The sequence below is a fragment of the Gracilinanus agilis genome, chromosome 2 (assembly GCF_016433145.1).
Source record: "Gracilinanus agilis isolate LMUSP501 chromosome 2, AgileGrace, whole genome shotgun sequence".
Classification (NCBI taxonomy): domain Eukaryota; kingdom Metazoa; phylum Chordata; class Mammalia; order Didelphimorphia; family Didelphidae; genus Gracilinanus; species Gracilinanus agilis.
This window is the reverse complement of record NC_058131.1, coordinates 518,665,882-518,690,930: the sequence shown is the minus strand read 5'-3', so window position 1 is coordinate 518,690,930 and position 25,049 is coordinate 518,665,882. Positions and strand designations below refer to the sequence as shown.

The 25,049-nt window shown below is 36.0% G+C and overlaps 1 protein-coding gene across 1 annotated transcript in view; it reads left to right on the top strand.

The window, feature by feature from the left end:
- The window catches only part of HECTD1 (HECT domain E3 ubiquitin protein ligase 1), a 119,735-nt gene that overhangs the window by 20,994 nt on the left and 73,692 nt on the right, over positions 1–25,049 (top strand). The window contains exons 3-8 of the mRNA XM_044665058.1: positions 17,985–18,219; positions 20,063–20,290; positions 22,729–23,010; positions 23,115–23,385; positions 24,428–24,504; positions 24,580–24,678. Coding sequence (XP_044520993.1) covers positions 17,985–18,219; positions 20,063–20,290; positions 22,729–23,010; positions 23,115–23,385; positions 24,428–24,504; positions 24,580–24,678 — 1,192 coding nt within the window. The remainder of the gene's footprint in view (positions 1–17,984; positions 18,220–20,062; positions 20,291–22,728; positions 23,011–23,114; positions 23,386–24,427; positions 24,505–24,579; positions 24,679–25,049) is intronic.

Below are 25,049 nucleotides of genomic sequence, written 5' to 3'. Positions count from 1 at the left end.
TAGAATCTAGCTGTTCATACTTTCCTTTTTTGAAGTTTGTATGTATTTCATCACGACCTCCTTTGTTTTTTCCCACCACACTTTGTAGTGTGTAGGGTATTCAAAATTTTACTTCTTCAGTCTGTCTTTGCAATTTCATATCTCTTTTATACCTCTTCCCTCTTTTCCTAGTACTCCCTATTTCCTCCTTCTTCTTCTTTTGAGGAGTAGGCAGTAGGATGTTGTGTATCACATTGTGGGTTTAATCCTTTTCTGTGCCCTTTCCCTTCCCACTTGTTACTCATCCTGAGGCCAATATTTCTTCACTTGGGGGAGGTCTCTGTTCTTTCATCTGCCCTCTCTCAAAGTAAAGTAATTTTTTTTTTGTTGGCTCAGATATCTCATCCTTTGGAATGGAAGGTAGTTATAAAATTATAGAATAGAACTGAAAGTGACCTTTACAGGTCATCTGGTCCAGTGGTGTCAACCTCAAATAGAAACAGATGTGGAAATTTAATATTAAATTTTTTTTTTTGCAGCTCTGAGGTACCACCTCACAGCTAGCAGATTGGCCAATATGACAGTAAAGGAAAAAAATAAATGTTGGAGGGGATGTGACAAAATTGGGACACTAATGCATTGCTGGTGGAGTTGTGAATTAATCCAACTATTCTGGAAGGCAATTTGGAATTATGCCCAAAGAGCTTTAAAAATTGGAAAATGAGGGGGTGTCCCTCAATTGGGGAATGGCTGAACAAGTTGTGTTATATGGTGGTGATGGAATACTATTATACTTTAAGGAGTGATGAACTGTTTCATTTTTATATAAACTGGAAAGACCTCCATGAACTGATGCAAAGTGAAATGAGCAGAACCAAGAGAACATTGTATACAGAAACTGAAACATTGTGGAATGATCAAATGTAATCAACTTTGCTACTAATAGCAATGCAACGATCCAGGACAACTCTGAGGGACTTATTGAGAAAGAATGCTATTCACATTTAGAGAATGAATTGTGGGAGTAGAAATGCGGAAGAAAAACATGATTTGTCACTTATTTATGAGCATAGGATTTGGAGTTTTGATTTTTAAAAATTACTCTATTACAGAAATGAATAATATGAATATAACCCAGTGAAATTGCTTGTTGGCTCTGGGAGCTGGGAGGGAAGGAGGGAGAGAAAATGAATCATGTAACCATGGAAAAATATTTAAAAATTTAAAATAATATTAATCTGTTTTGGGTACCCCAAGGCAATTTTGGATTTTAAAAGGGAAAAAAGTTTATTCTTAAGATTGAAGTTTCTCCTTTGCTGAATCAGAGTGAAGACAAGCTTTTTGTTTATCTACAAACAAGTCTTGGATAATGAAGCAACTAAGTAAACTAAGCAAAGTCAGGGAGAGAAAAGTGGACATATAGCACACTGCAGAAGTCTGCCTCTTGTCTAGGACTGAGGTTGGAGTCCTTTAATCAAAGAGGCTTGGGAAAGGGACATCATGATAAATTGGAGTAGGGAGAGGAAGTGTAGGGTCTTGAGTAGATTTGCTATCTGACTCAGGACTGTGAATAGGGCAGCTGGCCACATGTGACTAGTGCCTTTTCTTTTTCTGGCTGGTTTTTATTATGTAATAAATAATTATAAATTAAGATATGGTCTCCAGAGAATTTTAATCACAAGGGCCATTCTGTGTATATAAGGAGCCATGTGGCTGTATATTTACTTAAAGCTTTATCTATGTTTTATTGTCTTTTTACTTTTAAAGTTACATTTTAATTTACTTCAGTGACATAAGGGCCTCATATGCTTTATACCTCTCATCTAGACTAACCTCTCGAATTTACAGATGAAGAAACTGAGGCTCAGAGAGGTTAAGTGACTTCCCCAAAGTCCCACAATTTGTCTGGCCACCATTCTCCTCTATGATACTTCCTGTCTTGATCCAATCAATAAACACCTATTAAGTCTCTGAATTGTGACAAATACTGTACTAGGTGCTGGGGTAACAAGAAAAAAAATCAAGCAGGGGTAACAATGTGCACATGTATAAGCATAAACAAAGTAAATAGAGTCTTGGCCACCTAGTATCAGATCTCTTGATTTCCACTCTGTTCATGTTCTCCCCTCTTTCCTTGTTTGAGTCTATCCTCTACAATGTGTTCCCTAAAATACTAATTCATTGGTGAAGGGACATGGCTTTTAGTATTTAATAACAACACTTCTCTTTTCTCTTGATTATTTGGACATTTACATCCTTGGTTACTTCTTAAATTCTCTTTAGATTTTGTTTTAAAATACATTTAATCAAATTTTTTTTAGTTTGTAAAAAAATAGTTTGCAGGTTAGTATCCACTGTGTTAATTTGATCCTATAGAAGGAGAGTAGTTGCTGTCTGCTGTCTAGGAACAAAATGTACAATTTCTTTTGATCCTTCCAGGATATAATTGTATTGTTTACTAAATTCCTTGTTTAATATCTTGATGCTTTTGGCAGAATTTTAGGCTATGGTATTTGTTCCTAGAGAATATGTGCTTTTCCAGTGTTTTTTAATAACGTTGGATACTTCACTGTGACAATATAGAATTACTTGGCAGAATTAGACAGAATAATATATTTAAATTTGATTCTCTGGTAACATTATGTCATTTAGCGGTCTCAGAGCCAGAAATTTCTTTCACCTGTTAAATTTTCATATAGCTATCAGGTTTGAAATATTTTAGGCAAAGAAAAATTTTTTAAAATTATTTTTTATTTTTATTTTAAAAATTTATTCATTTAGAATATTTTTCCATGGTTCCATGATTCATGATTTTCCCCACCCTCTTTCCTGAGCTGACAAGCAGTTCCACTGGGTTACATTTGCAATAGAGCTGGGGTTGGCAACGTATGGCTCTTGAGCCATATCTGGCTCTTTCTGTAGGAACCATAAAGTCAATTTTTTTTCAGGCGCTGTTACAGGAGTGCGCACTGTATGGCTCTCATGAAGTTACATTTTAAAAAATGTGGCGTTTATGGCTCTCACGGCCAAAAAGATTGCTGACTCCTGCAATACAGTGATCTTTTAACGCCAAAATCCCAGTCATTATCCCCATCAAACCATGTGATTGATCATTTGTTTTTCTTCTGCTTTTCTATTTCCATAAGAACAATCTTTTTAAAAAAAGTATAAAACTGAATTAATTTGGATTTAAAATATAGGATTTGACATGATTTTAAGTTGAGCTTTTTGCAATTTGTAAGAAAGATTTTGCTACACAAATGAATAAGTCTTACCATAGAAACTTTTGTGTTAAAATGGATGCTATGCTATTACAATAGGCCCTTCAAGTCACACATTTGGAAGCATTTTGTTAGCAATTACTTTGTTATGGTGTTAATCTGAAAGTAATTTCTTTTGCGTATAAAATACTCTTAAATATTGTGTGTTCATATAATATATGTTCATATAATATAATATGAATTCAGGTTTTAAAACATCACTATATCTAGCAAGCACTTGTTTTTGTTGAGATAGTGATGGTGTTTTTTGAGAATTTTGGTGTCTAGCTTGTGAGCAACTTTCCTTTGAAAGTACCTCATTGTGGTTGAGCTAGGTCTAGAACCTGTTTCCGGAATCCTAGTATATAGTATTCTGTTTGCTATTTTATATAGCAGTGATGGTGAACTTTTTAGAGAGGGAGTGCCAGGCCATCCTCCATCCCCCCCCACCCCTTACCCCAGACATGGTGGGAGGGGCGCTGTCATTGGGCTACTGGGCAGGAGATGAGGGGTATTTGTGGAGAGGGGGAGGAGGTGGCTACAGTGCTCTGCTTCCCATGAGAATCATCTTCACCATAGACATAGGCTGCCAGCCATCTGAGCTGCACCCTCACACCACGTGAGCCTTCCCCCTCTCCCCCCAGCACCACAGTTGGGCTGCTGGGCCGGGGTGGGGGAAGTGAGGAATGTCCTAGGGCCCATGGAGAGAGAGAGGGGAACAGCTCTGTCCCAAAGTCTCTCTGGCTTTCTAGTAACGAACTCTGACAGGCAACTGCAGGCGTGCTCAGAGAGGGCTCTATGTGCCCTTTTTGGAACATATGCCATAGGTTTGCCATTACAGCTATATAGCCTCTTTGTTATTGCTTTTTAAAAGTGGTTAAAAAATAACCAACCAAAAAACCATTCTGTAATGGATTACGTAATAAGTCACTGAGAGACATGAGAAGATTTATATGAACTGAACTTGGATAATGTATATTATAATAAAACCAATATTTGTAACTTTGATACCTTTGAAAGATAACCTTTGAGTTAAGAACTGTGATCAACACAGTAACCAACCACAATTCCAAAGGACTCATGATGAAATTGGCTGCCCAACTTCTGACAGAGAGGTGATGGACTCACTGCTGATAAGAGACATTTTTAGTGAACATGGCCACAGGAGACTTGATTTTGTTTGACTATACTTTCACAGGTATTTTAGTTGTCTTTCTTTCTCAATGGAGAGGAAGTGGGAAAAAGAGAAAGCAGATTTTTGTTGATAGTATAAAAATTTAAAAACTCAAATCATTCTATAGGTTAATGTTGTGCTTGAGTATATATGTTTAAATATAGATTGTGTTTTTACTTGACTAATTGTACTAGAAATCGAATTTTTTCTATAGCATTTTTTTTTTTAAACCCTTACCTTCCGTCTTGGAGTCAATACTGTGAATTGGCTCCAAGGCAGAAGGGTGGTAAGGGTAGGCAATGGGGGTTAAGTGAACTTGCCCAGAATCACACAGCTGGGAAGTATCTGAGGCCAGATTTGAACCTAGGACCTCCCGTCTCTAGGCCTGGCTCTCAATCCCCACTGAGCTACCCAGCTGCCCCCAGCATGGTTTTTTTAACCTGTGGTCTATGAACCTCTTTTGTAGATGAATTTCAGTAGGTCCCTGAACTTGGATGGGAAAAAAGTTGCATCTTTATTTCAGTATAATTGGTTTCCCTTATAAAGCCCTTATTTTTATGTATTTGAAAATCTTATTCTTGCAGTGGCTGCCAAAGGGGGCCCATGAGACAGAAAAGGTTAAGAACCTCTGGTTTATACATTCCCCTCTTTTAGGGACTTTGTTTACCTGAATAGTCATTGTTTGATATCCTTATTTCTATACTTAGAATCAGTGAGTCAAGCATCACCATTGTGACTATGATTTGGTGTTTCTGTTACGTGAAGCTTCTCTACCTACAAGGTCTTGAAACACAAAAAATTTTTCTTATATAATCCTTTATTCTCTCTTTCCCACTACTTCATTCTACTGAACCTAGTTCATTTTCATTATGACCAGTTTCTTATTTTCCTACTTCATCCCCACATTCTTGATGATGATATCAGTTCCCATGGATTAACTCTACTGATGATTCTCAAATCTTTTATCCAGCCCCATCCTCTCTGTTGGCCTCCAATCTTCCATCTCTAACTGGATGTCCAACAGATATCTTAAACTCAACATGTCCAAAGCTGCACATTTTCTCCCTAAACTCTCCCCTGCTCGAAACTTCCTGATTACTATCAAGACTACCACCATCTTCTCTGTCTCCCAGACTTGTAACCTGGATGTCATTTTCAGTTCTTCACTACATTCACACCCCCATAGAGAATCTGTTGCTAAGGCTGTCAAGTCTGTCTTCTAATCGTTCCTCTCAGATGTACCTTCTTTGTTCTGATAATTGCCATATCTTGGTGCAGGCCCTCATCACTCTGTGCTTAGATTATTGTGATAGACTTCTGAAGGTTCTGCCTGCTCAAGTCTCTGCTTATTTCAGTCTATCCTCCATTCAGCTGCCAAAGTGATTTTCCTATAATGCAGGTCCATCTGACTATTTCACTTCTGTGCTCCCACTCTCTTTTGCCCCCCAACTCTAGTGGCTCCTAATTGTCTCTAGGATCAAATACAAACTCATCAAACTTCATAATTTAAGCCACTTGTCCTTTCTAAGTCTTCTTGCTCATTATTCCCCAGTGTGTACTCTTTGGTTTAATATCACAGGTCTCCTTGCCAATCCTTGAAAAGGATACTATTGGCTGACTGTGACATTTTTCTTTTTTTCTTCCTTAGTAACAATTCTAAGATAGAAAGGTAAGGGCTGGACAAACAGGGCTAAATGACTTGCCCAGGCTTATATAATTAGGAAGTTTTTGAGGTCAAATTTAAACCCCAGGTCCTTCTCATTCCGGACCTGGAACTTTATCTACTGTGCCATCTAGCTGTCCCTCTGGGACATTTTCTTTGACTATTCCTTATGCTCAGAATGTTCTCCTTCCTTATCTATATCTCTGGCTTCCCTAGCTTCCTTTAAGTCACATCTAAAATCCCATTTTCTACAGGAAGACTTCTCCAACCTCTCTTAATTCTAGTGTTTGCTTGTTTCGGTCCTTTCCAACTTTTCATGACCCCATTTGTTTTTGGTTTTGTTTTTTTTGGGGGGGCTGGCAAAGATACTAGAATGGTTTGCCATTTCCTTCTCCAGCAGTTTTAAATATTAGGAAACTGAGGCAAACAGGGTTAAGTGACTTAAGCTAGCAGGTGTTTCAAGATAGATTTAAACTCAGTTCTTTTCCCAGGCCTGGCACTCTATAGTGCCATCTAATTGCTGCCTTCTTTTTAATTATTTCCAGTTATGCTGTATATAGCTTATTTGTACATATTTATTTCCTTGGGAATTGGAATTCCTTTGAAGACAGAAACTATCTTTTGCCTCTTTTTAAAATCTCCAGTGCCTGACACATAGTAAGCTTAATATATCCTTACTAATTACCTTCTCTCTTCATTAATTCCTTTAGAGTCCCTAGACCACCAATTTTTGTATTCTAGCCATTACTCTATAACTCCTTGCTCACTTTACCTTTTGTTGTTTCAGCTGTATCTCCTGATTTTTTTTTCCTTTTCACTCTTCCTATTTGACTACCAGTTACAAAGTTAAGTTACAGAACTATGTCAGTTGAGTTTAATAAGGATTGATGCTGTTTCTTTGGCTGTTCCTAAACCTTTTATGGGGCAGCTAGGTAGTGTAATAGAAAAATTGTAGGCCCTGGAGTTAGAAAGACAAGTTCAAATTTGGCTTCAGACACCTACTGACTGTATAACCCTGGATAAATCACTTAACCCTGTTTGCCTTAGTTTCCTCATTTGTAGAATGAATTGGAGAAGGAAAATGGCAAACTTCTACAATATTTTTGCCAAGAAAACCCCAAATGGGGTCACAAAGAGATAGACAGAACTAAACAACAAAACCTTTTATTCTTTAAGCTTATAAGCCTCCTTATTTAACTTTCAACTTATGATCTTATTGCATATTTTACTGGAAATCTGGTCATCCAAGACCTCATTTTCTTTTTTTTTATCCACTTAAAATATCTTACTATGTGCTATATACCTAGTAGATACCCAGGTATTTTTCAAATTAGTCTTAGAGTGAGTTAGTCTTTTAAGTCATTATATTTGTATAACTAGTTAATAAAGGAAATGTGGTTAGTGTACTTTTACTTCAACTTTTTAAAGGAATTATGATAGTTTGTTTATTGTGAAATGCCTCAAAGGCAGGTATAGTAGAGCTGTGGTAAATATAATAAGTGAAAAATTGAATTTTCTTTACTAATTATATAGAAGTCCAGAATAGATGTCATGTATATCTCCTGAATATAAAGTAATGAGGAAAAATTGCTGGAGAAGAAGACTTTGAGTCAAATAAAGTTTATTTAAAATGCCCTCCAGTGTTTCTCAGAAATATAATTTGTGATAAATTTGAGTTTATTTGACATATTTGCAAAATAAATTTGACTCAACTCCAGGTTGATCCAAGTGTTATCCGTCATGTAAAAATCACATTTTAACTATATGAAGAAACCAGTAGGCAGCTCTAGTAGAGTGTATTTCTAATGTTTGCCATGTGGTCACTCATTGTTTATAAATATGAAAACCAGTGCATTCCTTTTTAGTTAATTCCTAGATAGCTTTTAGTTATTCAAAAATAGTTTGCCATGTATAGTGAGTTAGCCAATTAATATTAGACATAATGTTTACTGCCAATTGACATTTAATATTGCTTCTAGTCACTTTTCTGGATTGGTAGGATTGCCAGCAGAGTTTATATACTACTTGACTAAATTGTTTCCAGATGCTTTTAAGTTACTGTAGAGAAGAAAGCATTTGTTTAATGCTATAAAGTGATGAGTCTCAATTCTGGACAAAAAAGCAAAGACTTAAGGTTCAGCTCAAGTTAGACTTTTATATTTGATATCAGATTGATTGCCCCAGTAAGCCTTTTGAGGTTAAGGCAATGCCCCTGATATAAACTTGGCCCCTTCATCCCTGTGTCTTAATTTCTCCAGGCTCACTTTGGCTGCCGCTCCTTTCAGATTACTTGCTATCCATGCTGCTTATATTTTTTGTGTACCTAGTTATTTACATGTTATCTCCTTTATAAGAACATATGTCTCTTTGAGAGTTGGGTCTCTGTTTTTACTTTTCTTTTTATTACTTGGATAGAACTGTGATGATGAATCTATGTCACATGTGCCAGAAAGGGCACACAGAGCCCTCTCTGTGGGCATGTGCCTATTACTTGCCAGAGTTTGTTACTAGAAAGCCAGAGGAACTCTGGGTGGAGCTGTTCCCCTCCCCCTCTCCATGTGCCTGAGGACATTCATTACTTCCCTGCCCCTCTACCCAGCAGCCCAATGGGAGTACTTCCTCACTCCCCTGTCTGGGGTAAAGTGGGGGGGGCGGGGTCCTGGAACTCCTGTTTCTAAAAGGTTCACCATCACTGGCCTAGAGCATAGTAGTAAATAAGAGTGAATAGGTGGTGTAGTGTATAGAGTGCTGCAGCCAGGAAGATATGAATTCAAATTAGACCTCATTGTGTGTTCCTGGTCAAGTAATTTAATTAAGTTTGCCTCAATTCCATTATCTGTCAAATGAGCTGGAGAATGAAATGACAAACCACTGAGCCCACCACTCTTTGCCACTAAACCCATGGATGGTCCATGGACAGGGTCATGAAGAATCAGACATGACTGAACAGCAACAAAAACAAATCTCTTTTGTAATAATTTATTCCATATTTACATCAACATTTATTAGAAATATTAAGTGAGCAGCTGGGTGGCTCAGTGGATTGAGAACCAGGCCTAGAGACGGGAGGTCCTGGGTTCAAATCTGGCCTCAGACATGTCCCAGCTGTGTGACCCTGGGTAAGTCACTTGACCCCCTTTGCCTACCCTTACCACTCTTCTGCCTTGGAGCCAATACACAGTATTGACTCCAAGATGGAAAGTATGGGTTTTTAAAAAATTTAAAAAAATATATTGGTCTATAGTTTTTTTTTTGTTTTTTTTTTTTTGGAGACTTTTACCTTCTGTCTTTGTATCCATTCTAAGAAAGGTGTCAAGGGCTAGACAATTGAGGTTAAGTGACTTGCCCATTAGGAAGTATTTGAGGTCAGATTTGATTGAGGACCTGTTTACTCCACTTAAATCTGCAGTTTGCTATGCTACCCAGCTGTTCCTTGGTTTATAGTTTTGTTTTCTGATTATTTTTCCTTGGTTTAGGTATCTTGACCATATTTATCTCATTAAAATAGCTTGGTAAAATGCCTTTTTTTTTTTTTTTTTTGCAAGCAATTTGTGTAATTTTGGAGGGTTTTTAAAAAGTATCCAATTTATTTGTCATTAATTTTGTTGGCATATAATTGTACAAAATAGTTTATAATGATTTATTTCCTCATTTGTTTTGTTTATTTTTGAAATTGAAATTGACAAAAAGTTGCCTTTTCTTTATGTTCTCATTTTCTAGAACTTCTGTTTTTATGTTTAATTGGGATTTTTTGATTTGTTGTTTTTTTCACTTAAATTTTTTTAAAATTTTCATGCCCAATTTTTCTCTTCTCTCTTTTGTTGATGAATTTTCTCCTAGATAAAGTTTCTCAGGAAGATGAATCTTTTATGTCCTGCATTCTATCTATTGGGCCACCTACCTACAGTTAATGAAAAAAGATATTTTCTTTTAATCATCTTAAATCTTAACTCTCTTTTTATCTTCCAACCCCTCCTTTCTCCATCCCCTGATTTTACTTCGTAGTTATAAGACGTCTAGACAGTTTTCTTTTAATATCTCTTAAAACTTTTTTTTTTTGGTCATGATGTTTCTTAGGTTTGATATAATGTTTCTTAGATTTTTCTTTTTTCTTCGATCTGTTTTGCTGATCAGTTTTTACTGTGAGAAACCTTGTGTTTTATTTTATCAACCTCTTGGCTTTCATTTTTCTTCTTTCCTCATTGAGTCATTGACTTCATTTTGGTCCATCATAGTCTTTAGAGAGTTTGTTACTTGGGCCAATCAGTTAATTTCTTTTACAATTCTTACTTACAGAGCTTTCATTTCATTTCCAAATTTTTTTTCCTCAACTGTTTTAATTTCACTTAGAAAAAATCATTTTAAACTTAAAAAAAACCCCATTCTTTTGCTTTTTCCCTTAAGAATTCTAGTTGCATTTTTGCTCATTTTCTGTTTTTCTCTGAGGCATTGTAGATGGTTTGGAGTCATTTTTTTCCTTTTGAGTTTATGTCTTGAGCTTCCCTACCATTGTATAGTAGCTCTTTATAGTGGGATTATTTTTTTTTGTTCGTTCTTTCAGCCTTTTTTTTGACTTAAGATATTTAATGTTATGGTTGTACTCCCCTTGTTTGAGCTTTGCAAGTACCTTCCTTGGATTTGGGTCTGAAAAAGAGTAAATTGCTACTGGATTCAGGCTTAGCTGTTTAGCTGGAAAGCTCTGTTGATTCAGAATGGCAAAATTGTGGGCTTTCTTTTCCTCTGGGTTTCCTACTTGGTTCTTGTTTCTTCTCTTGGCTGGCTACCTACTGGAGATGAAACAGTGCTTATGCACCTGGACACTGAGATCCATTGCTGCTAGCTTTGGAATTTTTTTCTACTTCCTATTAGGGAACAGCACCTTATAATGTGAAAATTTCCTTCTCCGGGCATCCCTGACTGTGAACTGTAAACAGATAAGTTTGTGACAGAGCTGTAAATTTGCATCTGGACTGAGCCTTAGTATTTGTTTTATGTCTGGTAGTGGAATCTCCTTCTCCCTGGGAGCTATATAGTACTTCTGACCTGATTCTTTTTCCTGTGTCTCTAGGCAAACCGCTCTGTCCAAGTCTAGCTGAATAAATAACTCACTGTGACTTTTTCTGGATTTCACTATGTGATACATTTTCTAGACTTGTTTAGAAGAATTTTGTGGAGGAGAGCTCTGCTGAACTGGCTTTTACCATTCTAGCATCTTTTGCTCCTCAGATGAATTTTTAATCATTTCTTCACATTTCCTTTATTGATAATTTCATTGCATTGTTGTCATAAAGAATCTGTTTAGTCTTTCTCCCTTTCATGAAATTTTAAATGTCCTAATACCATTGTCATTTCTAGGCTAAATAAGGCATATACAAAAAAGACATGGTGATTTTTGTTTATTTATTTTTTGGGAGTGAGAGAGTATGATTACTTGGATACTGAGCAGGGAACGCCTTATGTAGAAGATTGTGCTTGAGCCAGGTCATGAAAGAGAATAGAGAATCTAAGATACAGAAGTGATGAACAAGTTTATTCCAGGTATGAGGTACACAGCCAGTACAGATCCATGGTGTGAGAAATGAAAGGTGAGAATAGCCATCAAATCTTCATATCCAGGAGAGACCTCCTACAATGCAGTAGGTATTTACATATTTATTATTTGATATCCAGAGCATTGGGATATATGCAAGATGAAAGGAAATATTAGAACATCTATTTCTATTTTCTTAATTTAAAAAATGAAAGAAATTTAGCATTTTTTAATGAATATGGATCAATACAAAGTGGAAGACTGGCAGTGTTTTCTTAATTTGTTTTTTTTTTTTTTGTTTTTGTTTTTTTTTGCTTTTAGCATATTGTGACAAATCATAATTATGTGTTCTTGGTTAAGTGGATTTATAGATTAATTACAAAGGTAAAATTGACAGGCCTTGGGGGATAAGAATGAGAAATTAAGGATGACATCTAGGTTGTGAGACTGGTAGGATATAGTGCTTAGTTTTTGGTATGTTAAGTTTAAGATGATTTCTGAACATCCAATTTGAGAGGATCAGTAGATAGTTAGAAATGCAAGATTGGAGGTCACCAGAGAAGTTAAGACTGGATAAGTTGATTAGACAATCATCAGTTTGATGATAGTTGAATCTTCTGGAAGTTGATGAGATCACCAAGTAAAATAGTATAGAAGGAGAAAAGAAAGAAGGGTCAGGATAGAGGCTTTAGAGACATCTACTATTAGAGAGTATGGATAAAGCAAAGGAAATTAAGAAGGAGCAATCAGAAATGTAGGAGGAAAACCAAGGGAGAGTAGTGTCAAGAAAACCTTGAGAGTAGAGGAAGTCAAGAAGAGGATGATCAACAGTGTTAGAGGCTACCCAGAAGTCAAGAAGGATGAGCATTGAGAAAAGGTCATAAGATTTGTCAATTAAAAATCACATTAATAACTTTAGAGACAGCAGTTTTGCTTGAATAATGAGGTTGGAAACCAGATCCCATAGGGAATTAAGAGAGATTTTATTATTATAGGCAGTCTTCTCAAGAAGTTTACCTACAAAAGGGAGGAAATAAGATATGGGATGATATCTAGTAAGGACTGATGAAATAAATGAGAGCTTGGGGGTTTTTTTAAGGATGGGGAAATTGTGAGTATATTGGAAGTAGGCAATAGTCAGAGGCAATGAAGATATAAGGAAATGGAGATCCAAGAGGAGGCTCTTTGGAAAAGATGATGAAATAAGTTATTTGGCATGTATAATAGATTCTGAGGATACAAAGCAAAACTTTGCTTCCAAGGAGCTTACATTCTAACACAGAGGCAACATGTACATACAAAAAGGCCTTATGTGACAGCCATTTGAATTAATCCATGGATTTTAAGAAGTTGATTTAAGGTGGCAGAACATTCCAGACATAAATAGCTAGACTCTTTGCAAAAAACTGGAAAATGAAGGGTTGCCCCTCAATTGGGGAATGGCTGAACAAATCATGGTATCTGATGGTGATGGAATACTATTGTGCTGTAAAGATTGATGATCTGGAGGATTTCTATATGAACTGGGAGAACCTCAGTGAACTGATGCAGAGTGAAATGAGCAGAACCAGGAGAACATTATACACAGAAAGTGAAACATTGTGAAATAATCCAATGTAATGGACTTTGCTACTAGTAGCAATGCAACGAGCCAGGTCATTCCTGAAGGACTTATGCTAACCACATTTAAAGAGAACTATGGGAGCAGAAATGCAAAAGAACAACATATGACATTACTTATCACACATATATATGGTTATGTGATGTGGTTTAGGCTTTAAAAGATGACTCTATAGCAAAAATGAATAATATGGAATATAGGTATCAAGTGATAACATTTGTACAACCCAGTGGAATTGCTTGTTGGCTCTGGGAGGGGGGAGGGAAGAGGAGAGGGAAAGAAAATGAATCATGTAACCATGGGAAAATATTTAAAAATTAAAAAATAAAAATAAAAAAGTAGCCAGACCAAAAGCACAGAGTGGTGAGATTGAGTGTTGTGTGTAAGACCAAAATTGTTAGACCATATAGTATGTGTAGAGGGGAATAATGTATAAGCTGGAAAGGTTGGTTGAGGCCTGGTTGAGAAGTTAATAATGTCAACAAGTGTTTATTAAGCACTACTATCTGTCAAATGTAGAGAGTAAAATTATGGTTGGACTGAATATTTAATAGGGTGGTTGCTAGGAAATTAATTAATTCCAAGTGATTTTTTTAGCAATTTATTTAAAATAGAGTGAAAGTAGAGAAATGAGAAGAGGGCAGAGTAAGAGATCTAGCTTAATGAGCTAGACTATGTGCTCAAGCCCTGGCTTACTCTGGTAGGGCTTCAGTAGCCTCAACCAGAGGGCCTAAGGGTCAATTAACAAGGGTTTTAGCTATGAGGCCTCCTCCCAGACCAGGAGCCCCTCCAGAGGCTAGTACCTCCAGGGAAGCTAAGGAAGGGAGTCAGCCTTTTTCACTTAAAGCAGTCCAAGGTCCTCAGCCAGAGCTTCTCCAGGTTCAAGTTGAAGGCGAAAGAGAGAGTAGTCCCAGGAAGTTCTTGCAATTTATAAAGACCATTCTTTTCATCACTTCCTGTACCTTCCTCCCATTTTACATGTAACAATTACAAGGAAGGACTGCCCACGGGGCAGTCAATTGATTCTGATTTGTCACCCACTGTTGCACACAGACCTCCCCTACTTGAGGATTAAGTGGAGTGTGTATGCTTTTGGTGATTAAATTTAAAAATGGGCAGGGGAGAGTTAATCCCAACTTCACACAAAGAATTGAATTTAAAGAAAGACAAAAACAGTCTCTGCCTTAAAATAGCTCTCAATCTAAAGGGGAGATGATACACAAACAACCATGTACAAACAAATTGTATACCAAATAAATCATCAGTAGAGAAAGAGTGAGCACTAGAATTAAGAGGAATCTTGTAGAAGGCAGTATTTTAGCTGAGATTTGAAAGAATCCATGAAAACCAGTAGGTGGAGATGAGGAGGGAAAGCATTCCAGGCATGCAGGAATGCGAGTGAAAATGCCTAGAATTAAGAGATGGAGTATATTGTTTAAAGAACAGCAGTGAGGACAGTTAATGTTCAAAGAGTATGTGGAGAGTTGTAGGGAGAGTAAGGCTTAAGAAGACTAGAAAGGAAGGAAAAGGCAAAGTTATGAAGGTTTTCAACAAATAGAAAATTTTTACATTTGATCCTGAAAGTGATAGGGAGCTATTGGAGTTTATTGAATCATGGCCAGACCTGCACTTTAGCAAGATCACTTTGATAGCTGAGTGGTGGATGGACTAAAGTAGGGAGACACTTGAGGCAGTCAGACCATCCAACCAACTATTCAGGATTGAGATGATGAGAGTCTTCAACAGTGGTGACAGTCAATTTTACAGGAAAGAAGGGGATGAATATGAGTGATATTTGGAAGATAGAATTGATGTCTAAGGGACATCTGGTAGTAGGTAGTAGGACAGTCCAGTAGTAGGTAAGTGGCGATGCAAATCTAGTGGTTAGGGCTAAATAAATTAATCTAAGAATGATCTGCATGGAAATGATTGAATCATTGGGAACTAATAATTAATTTATAAGGAGAAGAGAAGAAGTTGCAGGTCAGAGCCTTGGGGTTCATCTGCTGCTAGTAGGTACAAATTGGATGAAGATCCAGCAAAAGAAGAATGATTTCAATGCCAAACAGGATTTTATGTTTTGTCCTTGAGGTAATAGGGAGCCACTGGAATTTGAGTAGAGGAAATTTTGTTGTTGTTCAGTTAAGTCATGTTCAGTTCTTCATGACCCCATAGACCATAGCATGGCAGGCAGGCTGTTCTAACCTCCATTATCTCTCAAAATCTGTCCAAGATCATATCATGTTCATTGCTTTCATGACACTATCTCTTTATCTTATCCTTTTCCATCTCCTTTTCTTTTTGTTCTCAGTCTTTCCCAACATCAGGGACTTTTTCAGCGAGTCCTGTATTCTCATTATGTGGCCAAAGCATTTAAGCTTCAACTTCAGTATTTGACCTTCCAGAGAAAAATACGAAATAACTTTTTTTAAAGTATTGATGGACTTGATCTCCTTACCAAACAAGGGATTCTCAAAAGAGACTTCAGCAGATTTTACAAATAATACTTCAGCAATATGTGAACTGAGAATTAATTATCATATAAGCAGGCTAGTTTTTAGAGAGGTAGAGGAACTAGAGGTCAAATGTCCAGTATTCACTGGATAATGGAGAAAGCAAAGGAGTTCCAGAAAAACATCTGCTTTTGCTTCATTGACTATATACTTCTACTTAGCCTTTGACTATGCAGATCACAACCAAATGTGGCAAAGCACTCAGAGAGATGGGAGTACTAGGTCATCTTATTTGTCTCCTTATGAACCTGTATATGGGGCAAGAAGCAACAGTTAAAACTGATTTGAAGTTTGGAAAAGGAGTTTGGCAAGGCTTTATATTTTCACTTTGTTACTTATATGCAGAGTACCTCATGTGAATAGGCTGGATGAATCAAAAACCATATTTAAGGTTGCTAAGAGAAATGTAAGTAATCCCAGATACACAGAAAATATCACTCTGATATCAAGTCAGTAGGTGAAAAAGAATTAAGAAACTTCTTGAAGAGGGTAAAAGAGGAGAGTGTAAAAGATGATTTGAAGCTTAACATAAAAGAAAAAAACCCAAACATGAGTAGGAGGAATACCTATGCTTTTTAGCAAAATTATTTTAGCAAAGTGGAGGAAAGATTGGAGTAGTAAGAGATTAGAAACAAGGAGATCAGTTAGGTGGACTTTGCAGTGGGTAAAAATCATTATATATATATACACACTGTATTTTGAATTAAATGCTGTATTTTGCTTTGGAGTTGTTTCTCACAGGATTTTTTTTTGCATTGCTGTCCTATAAAATAAATAAAAGTTATAAGATAACATTCCATATTGTATTTATTTTCTAAGTATAGATTATTTTTAGTTTCTTTGCTTTTGATGTAAAACTATCATGCATATTTTTGTACACAAATTTTGTTAAATGTTAAATTGAACACTTTTACTATTAATTCATTTATTCATTATGGTATAATTCTGGTATCCCTCTTAATATCTAAATCATATGTCCATTTTGACCATGTCTTGGTATAGAGTGTGAGATATTGGTCTATACTTCTGCCATACTGTTTTTCAGTATTCCCCGCAGTTTCTGTTAAAAGAGTTAAGTTCTTATTCCAAAAACTGGGTTTATCAAACACTAGGTTGCTAATGCCATTTACCCCTGTATATTGTGTTTCTAATCTGCTTCATTGATCTACCATTCTATTCATTATGGTATAATTCTAATGGTAGCATGTTTAGGCCTTCTCCTGAGAGCAGACATGATGGGTTTGGCAACTAATTGTAAATTACTGGATTGCTTTGGAAAAGGTTTTAACCAATTTGTAGCCCCACCAACATTCGTATCTTATATTGGTAGCCATTTTTTGTTGAATTTAATGGGAAATTGTTTTGAATCTGTACTTTTGGATTATTAAAACATTTAAATAGTCTTTTCAAATGTTGATTCATAATTTCTTCTTTTTCTTAGAAACTCTTAATATTCTTTGCCCATCATTTCCTTGGGAAATTCTTTATTTTTATTAGTCTTATTAGATTTATTTATTTATTTATTAGTTTTTATTAGATTTTTATTAGTTCCTTATATGGCCAATGTTGGATTTTTGTCAAATAATTGTTATAAATCTATTATTATCATTGAATCATAAATTCTGTATCCTGTAGTTTTCTTCCATTTTCAAGATAGATATATTTGTTTCTCTGCAATTGACATTATTTTTTATTATTTTATTTTTATATTTTTATCTACTCTAGGTTATTAAAATGCGTTGTGTGTCATGACTATAACTTTTTTTCCATACTGCATAATTTTTTCAACAATTTTTATTGTTTTCTTGTACTTTCAAATATTTTTGCATCATGAATTTATCAAGTCTAGTCAACAGTGCCCCCAGTATGTGCCAGGAATTGCCTGGTATACAAAGAAAGGCAAAACCAGTATCTTCCCTAAGATAGCAATCTAACATATACTGGATTTTATTTTTATATCTTCTATTGATCTTTTTTCCCTGTCTTTAAATTCATGAAAGTACAGATGGACATTTTAAATAACATTGAATCTGCAAGAGAATTTGTGAAATTTTGATGTGTTTACTGTATGTTAGTTTGAACTGACCATGAGCAGGAAATAACCCTCCAATTTTTTTCATTCATCTTTATTTTCTTTCATAATGCTACAATGAAGTTTTTACTTGTCTTACCTTTTTGTCTTGGTAAAGTTAATGTGAAAATGTTTATATTTTGCATTACATAATGTATTCCTTTTCATCATAGGTGCCCACCTCGTACATTTTTACCAGCACTCTGTAAAATATTTCTTGATGAAAGTGCACCAGACAATGTATTAGAAGTGACAGCCCGTGCCATAACCTACTACCTAGATGTATCAGCAGAATGTACTCGACGAATTGTTGGAGTAGATGGAGCCATAAAAGCACTTTGTAATCGTTTGGTGGTAGTTGAACTTAACAACAGAACCAGTAGAGACTTAGCTGAACAATGTGTGAAGGTAGGTATCTTTTACAACTTAAAATTTGGAGCAGCTGGGTGACTTAGTGGATTGAGAGCCAGGCCCAGAGAGATGGGAGGTCCTAGGTTCAAATCTGTCCTGAGGCACTTTCTGGCTGTATGACCCTGGGTGAGTCACTTAATCCCAATTGCCTAGCCCTTATTGGTCTTCTGATTTGGCATCAATCCTGTGTACTCCTTCCAAGGCAGAAGAATGGTAAGGGGTAGGCAATGGGAGTTAAGTGACTTGTCCAGGGTCACAGAGCTAGGAAGTGTCTGTGGTCAAATTTGAACCTAGGACCTCCTGTCTCTCTGGGCCTGGCTCTCAATCCACTGAGCAACCCAGCTGCCCCAAGTTTGCATACTTTAAATTGTTCCATTTGAAAGTCATTTTACTGACATATTTGCATAGAACTTTAAAATTTACAAGTACTTTCCTTACAACATTCTTATGAGGTAGATATTGTAAATATTGTTATTCCCTTTTGATAAACAAAGAAGCTAAAATTTAGAAGAAGTTAAGAGAGATTTACCAAGTCAACAAACATTAATTAATCTCTTATGGTCAGAGTGCTGGGCCTGGAGTCAGGAAGACCTGAATTCAAATATGGCCTCAGTCAATTACTTACCTATCTATAAGGCTGTAGGCAAGTCACTTGCCCCCTTTTGGACTCAGTTTCCTCATCTGTAAAATGGGTCCAAAAGGGGGCAAGTGACTTGCCCAGGGTTGTCATGAGGATCAAGTAAGATAATAAAGTATTTGTACAGTGCTTGGCACATAGTAAGTACTAAAATAAGTGTTAGTTGTTATTACTACTCTTCCTCTTCCTCCTCCTTTACTTTTGCTACTTTTGCTACTTTTGCTACTTTTGCTACTGTTGCTACTGTTGCTACTGTTGCTACTGTTGCTATTGCTATTGCCACTGCCACTGCCACTGCCACTGCTACCGCCACTAGTATTTCCACTATTCTTAACCATTAGGCAAATGGTGGAAATAGGTCTGAAGTCCAGGTCTTTTGGCCTCCAGTTCCAAGATTCTTTGTACCATATGGAGATAATTAAGAGAATTACTAATAACTAACATATAGTGCTTTAAAGTTTATTTTCCTTACAACATCTTTGTAAGACTGGTAGGTGGAGAAAATCAGGTATTCTGGCAAGATGAAAAATTCTTTTTTCCCTCACCTTTATCTTTCCTTATTCTAAACAGTAGTTTCATAGGGCTTAGGGTAAGAAGTCTCAGATGTGGGGGAGATTAATAACAGAGATTTTTCAGTTCTTTGTTAGTTTTCTCTCATATTGTTTCACCTTCCTATTAATTCTTAGATTTACTGTAATTTGAGTGATATCTAGGCAAAGATATAGCAGATAATTCCAATTCCATTATATTTCAAGCCACTTGTCAGGCAAATAGTTATTTTTTCTCCTGCTTTTTGTGGGCCTTGACAAAATTTACAACTCTAATTAGTCAGTTGTAAGGCAGCAGACTTAGTTGCTTTACCTCAGTAGCGCCTTTCTAAGATCTCTCTCTATGGACTTTCCTTATTACTATTTTGTAAAAGGCTTATTACCAACAATGTGAAAGCATCAAGAAGTGTAATTATTAGTTAGATATTCTCTTTGAATAAAGAATTAATGTTCTTAATGAAAGAAACTTCCTGTTGACTCATCCATCTTGATTTTCCTAGATTTGGATTGGAAGTTTATGATTTAAAGCAGGATGGGGAAACCCCAGTTATTTGCTAGATTGGAAGAGGTCTTCTTTTCCAGCAGAATATGAAAGAAAAACATTGTTTTGGGAAAGCACAGTTTTTTGGGTATTTTTTATTTTATTTATTCATAGGTTTTAGAACTGATATGTACTCGTGAATCAGGAGCTGTCTTTGAGGCTGGTGGTTTAAACTGTGTGCTGACATTCATTCGTGATAGTGGACACCTCGTTCATAAAGATACCCTTCATTCTGCGATGGCTGTAGTGTCAAGACTCTGTGGAAAAATGGAACCTCAAGATTCTTCATTAGAAATCTGTGTAGAATCCCTGTCTAGTTTATTAAAACATGAAGATCATCAGGTATGTGGACAAGTTGATGGGAAGGGAGAAATAAATTAGAATATTCTGTTTTTCCACCATTTATAATCATGTTCTTTTATGTTTTTTAATGTAGTTTGCTAAATTAAAGACAATATTAAAAGCAAAAGAGCTTAAAATGCTTTTTTTTGTTTGAAATTCTTACAAAACACATGATTGATTTTGCAAAATTGAATTTGGTGTTAAAATAGAGAATATTATGAACAAAGACTGAAATGTTGTTGAAATGCATGAAGGGACTAAATATGTTTTGCAGTACTATATCTAGTGTTTTGGCAAGTATTTTTAGAAGGACACTGATTAAAGACCATTAATCTTATGAAGGACATTATAGAGTAAAAAGAGAACATTCAGAATAGGACAACCAGGATGGGAACTTGGAAGAATATTAAAAATGGAAAGTACCATGGTAGTTTTATTCATCTATGTTGTCTGCCTTATTTTTTATGTACCCCGGTTATTACAGTATGGCACTATCTGTGCACTATGTCCCTGGCAGAAATATTTAGAACAGGTTGAAGGGGTGGAATGAAAACACTGGAAGGTTACATAGTAATTTAGGCAAGTTGTAATGAGAATTTGTATTAAGTTAGTATTGTGAGACTAGAGATAAGGAAAAAGATTTGAAAAATTTTGTGGAGTTAAATTTGACATGATTTGGTAACTGGTTATAAGGTGAAAAAAAAAGAAGAATCCATGATAACTCTAAGGTTATGAATTTGAGAAGTTTGGAGTGAACTATGAAGTTACATCCTAGTGCAGGTAACCTCTTAGTAAGGGATCCTTAACTTTTTAGTGTGTGTCCTAGACCCCTTTGGTATTGTGCTGAAGTCTATGGTCTTCTTAGAATAATGGTTTTGTTATCTACATTCATAATTAAAGGAAATACTGAATTTTATCTAGAGGGCAGTGAAAGTAAAGGTGCAGTTCCCCCCCCCCCCCAAGTTCACAGGTCCATTGATGTCTGAACTCTTGGGATAGTGGATATCTGTGGGCCCTAGATTATGAATCCCTGTCCTATAGGCCTGTGTTGGTGAACCTATGGCATGCAAGCTGGAAGGGTCTGCCCCACTTCTCCTCTACCCACACCAAATGACATTCCTCACTTCACTCGCTCCTCTGCCCAGCAGCCCAGTGGGAGCACTTCCTCCTTTGTCTGGAATAAGGCAGGGAGGTGGGGGAGGTGGGGGAGGTGGGGATAGTGCTACACATAAAACATGAAAGTTGCATTTTGGGCACCATCACTGCTATAGGGAATTGGAAATGGAGATCCAGTGCTCAGAAGAGAATTCGTGAATGGAGAGAAAGTCAGTAATTTTCATAGAGAAGTTAATTGAAGGCATGGCCATGAATAAGATTACCAAGAGAGAAGTTATATATAGAGAGAAGACTGCTAAGGGCAGATGCTTGGGGGATACCTATGCTAAGGGGTCATAAAGAAGATATGGAGCCAGGGAGATTGAGGGAGGAGAAGAAATTTGAAGTGAAAAGAGAAGCAGGGGAGTCCAATGACACTTTAAACCATTTGAGGAGAAGAATATCCAGTCAGAGAAAGATAGTCAAGAGTTTTGGTAGCTATAGAGGTCAAAGATTTCTGAAGACATTAAAAAGACCATTTAATTTTGTTATTGGTAACTGTTGATAGATGGTTTTGGGAGGGATACAATGCAGATTGCAAGGAGTTGAGTGAAGTTGATTGATAGTTAAATAGAAGCATTGGGTATAGATAACATTTTCAAGCCTTTTAGCAGTGTAAATAAAGTTATAGTGGAGAATCAGTGAAAAGAATGGAACTATGTCAAGGGAGGCTTTTTAAAAATTGAGGAAACACATGTTTGTTTTTAGTTAGGAATTTATTGCTAGAGATTAAAAGTGAGTGTGAGAGAGAGCATAACTGATAGTTCTTGGAAGAAATAGAATTAATGTTACAGATAGTAATTAGGATTAACATAGGGAAACATGGTTAATGCTGAGACATTTTGAGGAGTAGCAGGAGAGGCTAGTCTGGAGTTCTTTATTCAATAATCATTTTGTAAACAAATGTAAGGTGGTGAAGAAGAAAGAATAAAAGTTTTGGAATAGTTACTGTGGGAAAAGAGAAGTTAAAAATGTTCCAAAAAAACAAAATCATTTAGATTCATTTTTTTTAGATTGTGTTGCTTTAAAATAAATTAGAATAACAGAATTTCTCAGACTTTTGTTGAATTGGCAGAACTTGGAAAAGTTTTGACATCAATATTATTACCAAATATGTTTTTTTCCCCCTCTCTAAACCCAATATGATCTGCTTAGATTTTTCTTAGTATTATCAATGACATTATTTTTATTGTCAAAGTCTTTTAGGTGAGTTTCAGTTTATTCAAGTTAAGTAGATTATGATCTCTTTATTTAGAGATTCTATTTTCTCTTTCCATATCTAGGTTTCAGATGGAGCTTTGCGATGTTTTGCTTCCCTAGCTGACAGATTTACACGTCGTGGTGTTGACCCAGCCCCATTAGCCAAACATGGACTAACTGAAGAGCTATTATCTCGAATGGCAGCAGCTGGTGGTACTGTATCAGGGCCATCATCTGCATGCAAACCAGGGAGAAGCACAACAGGAGCACCATCTACAGCTGCTGATTCCAAATTAAGTAATCAGGTTTCAACTATTGTAAGTTTGCTGTCAACACTTTGCAGAGGCTCTCCAGTAGTCACACATGTAAGAATGTTTTTCACTTTTTTATTTCAAAAGACAGTATTTTTTTGAGATGACGTGACAATCATTATTAAAACAGACATAATTATTCTCATCCTTTTTTCTAGGATCTCCTAAGGTCTGAGCTTCCAGATTCAATTGAAAGTGCACTACAAGGTGATGAAAGATGTGTGTTGGATACCATGCGTTTGGTTGACCTTCTTTTGGTGCTATTATTTGAAGGGCGAAAGGCCCTACCAAAGTCCAGTGCTGGATCAACCGGCAGAATTCCAGGGCTTCGCAGATTGGACAGTTCTGGAGAGCGCTCACATCGGCAGCTCATAGACTGTATCCGAAGTAAAGATACTGATGCACTTATAGATGCAATTGACACAGGAGGTATGCAAATTATCTTAAACGAGATCATGGGGTAATGGAAATTATAGATCCTGATTATCGTTACTATGTGTTTCTTGAAACTGCATTGGGAGATTAAGAAATTATCCTTCCCTATATTCTGTTGTAGTTTGTTTTAATCTAGGTTAACCTGCAGTTGTCCATTTTTCCACTAGATGGTGATACCACCTCATAATTAAGGTAGAGAGGAATGCTTTATTGACCCAGAAATCTGAGAAAAATATAGGAACAAGTAGATTGCTGCTGAATGTCAAAATACTGGTCTTTAAAAAAAAAACATTGAGGAGGGACAATATAAGATGAGGAAATTGGAATAATCCAAAGTGATATAAAGATAGATGTAGTTTGCAATCTGGTCAAGTTACAAATTTCCATCAGTTTTATGATATTTAAGGTATCTTAGTGGACATTAATCTTGATAACTAGTAATTCCAGGCTTCGAGTGTAGTTTTCTTTTTAGCTATTATTATTCTTTTATATTCAGTTTCTTTTTCTCTGCATACGAGTTGAATTCCACAAATAATATTTGCTTATTTTTATCTGTAGAGGAATTGGTAAATATCTTTAAAAAAAAAAAAAAGAAATGTAGGGCAGCTGGGTAGCTCAGTGGAGTGAGAGTCAGGCCTAGAGACAGGAGGTCCTAGGTTCAAACCCAGCCTCAGCCACTTCCCAGCTGTGTGACCCTGGGCAAGTCACTTGACCCCCATTGCCCACCCTTACCAATCTTCCACCTATGAGACAATACACCGAAGTACAAGGGTTTAAAAAAAACAAAAAGAAAGAAAGAAATTTAGACTTCACATGCTTTACTGACTTCACTTTTGATTTGTAGTTGATTGAAATTAATATATTTTCAATTTGCTTTTTAGTGGAGGTGAAAGCATAAATTAGTTCAAACTTTACAAAAAAAATTTATGGTTTATCAACTTAGAGTAAATTCTATATTGTGCTTTGTAGTTATAAAATATTTCCACATTTTCATTTGATTCTCAATTTATATTTTAATTATTTTTAATAATTGCAGCATTTGAAGTGAATTTTATGGATGATGTGGGACAAACCCTTTTAAACTGGGCATCTGCCTTTGGAACTCAGGAAATGGTAAGCTACCACAAAATTAATTTTTCAAAGGCAGAGGTTTTGGGAAAGCAACTAACATTCTTTTTATTCTCACAGGTAGAATTTCTGTGTGAAAGAGGTGCTGATGTTAACAGGGGTCAAAGGTCATCATCATTGCATTATGCAGCCTGTTTTGGAAGGCCTCAAGTAGCAAAGGTATGAATTTTAGCTTTATTATGATAAATTATGTACATATATGTTCAGGGGGGAAATTAACATATATCAATTATATAATCACATTTTTTTTTATTGTCAGTGTCTTCTATGAATCTTATCATGGTTATTACAAGACAAATATTGGTCTGTTAGGATTCTGTTATAGTATTTCACATTTATGATTTGATAATTGTGCATTCTGGTTTGTGGGAATTAAAATTTTGGTGAAGATTTGAAATGAATCTTAATATATCTCAGATACTTTCATTTGTGTGACTGGATAAATCACAACCAAATGTGGGGAAAATTAAGTAATTTTTTTCATTGAATTGTTGTAAGGAAAGCTCTTTGCAAATCTTAAAAGTGCTATT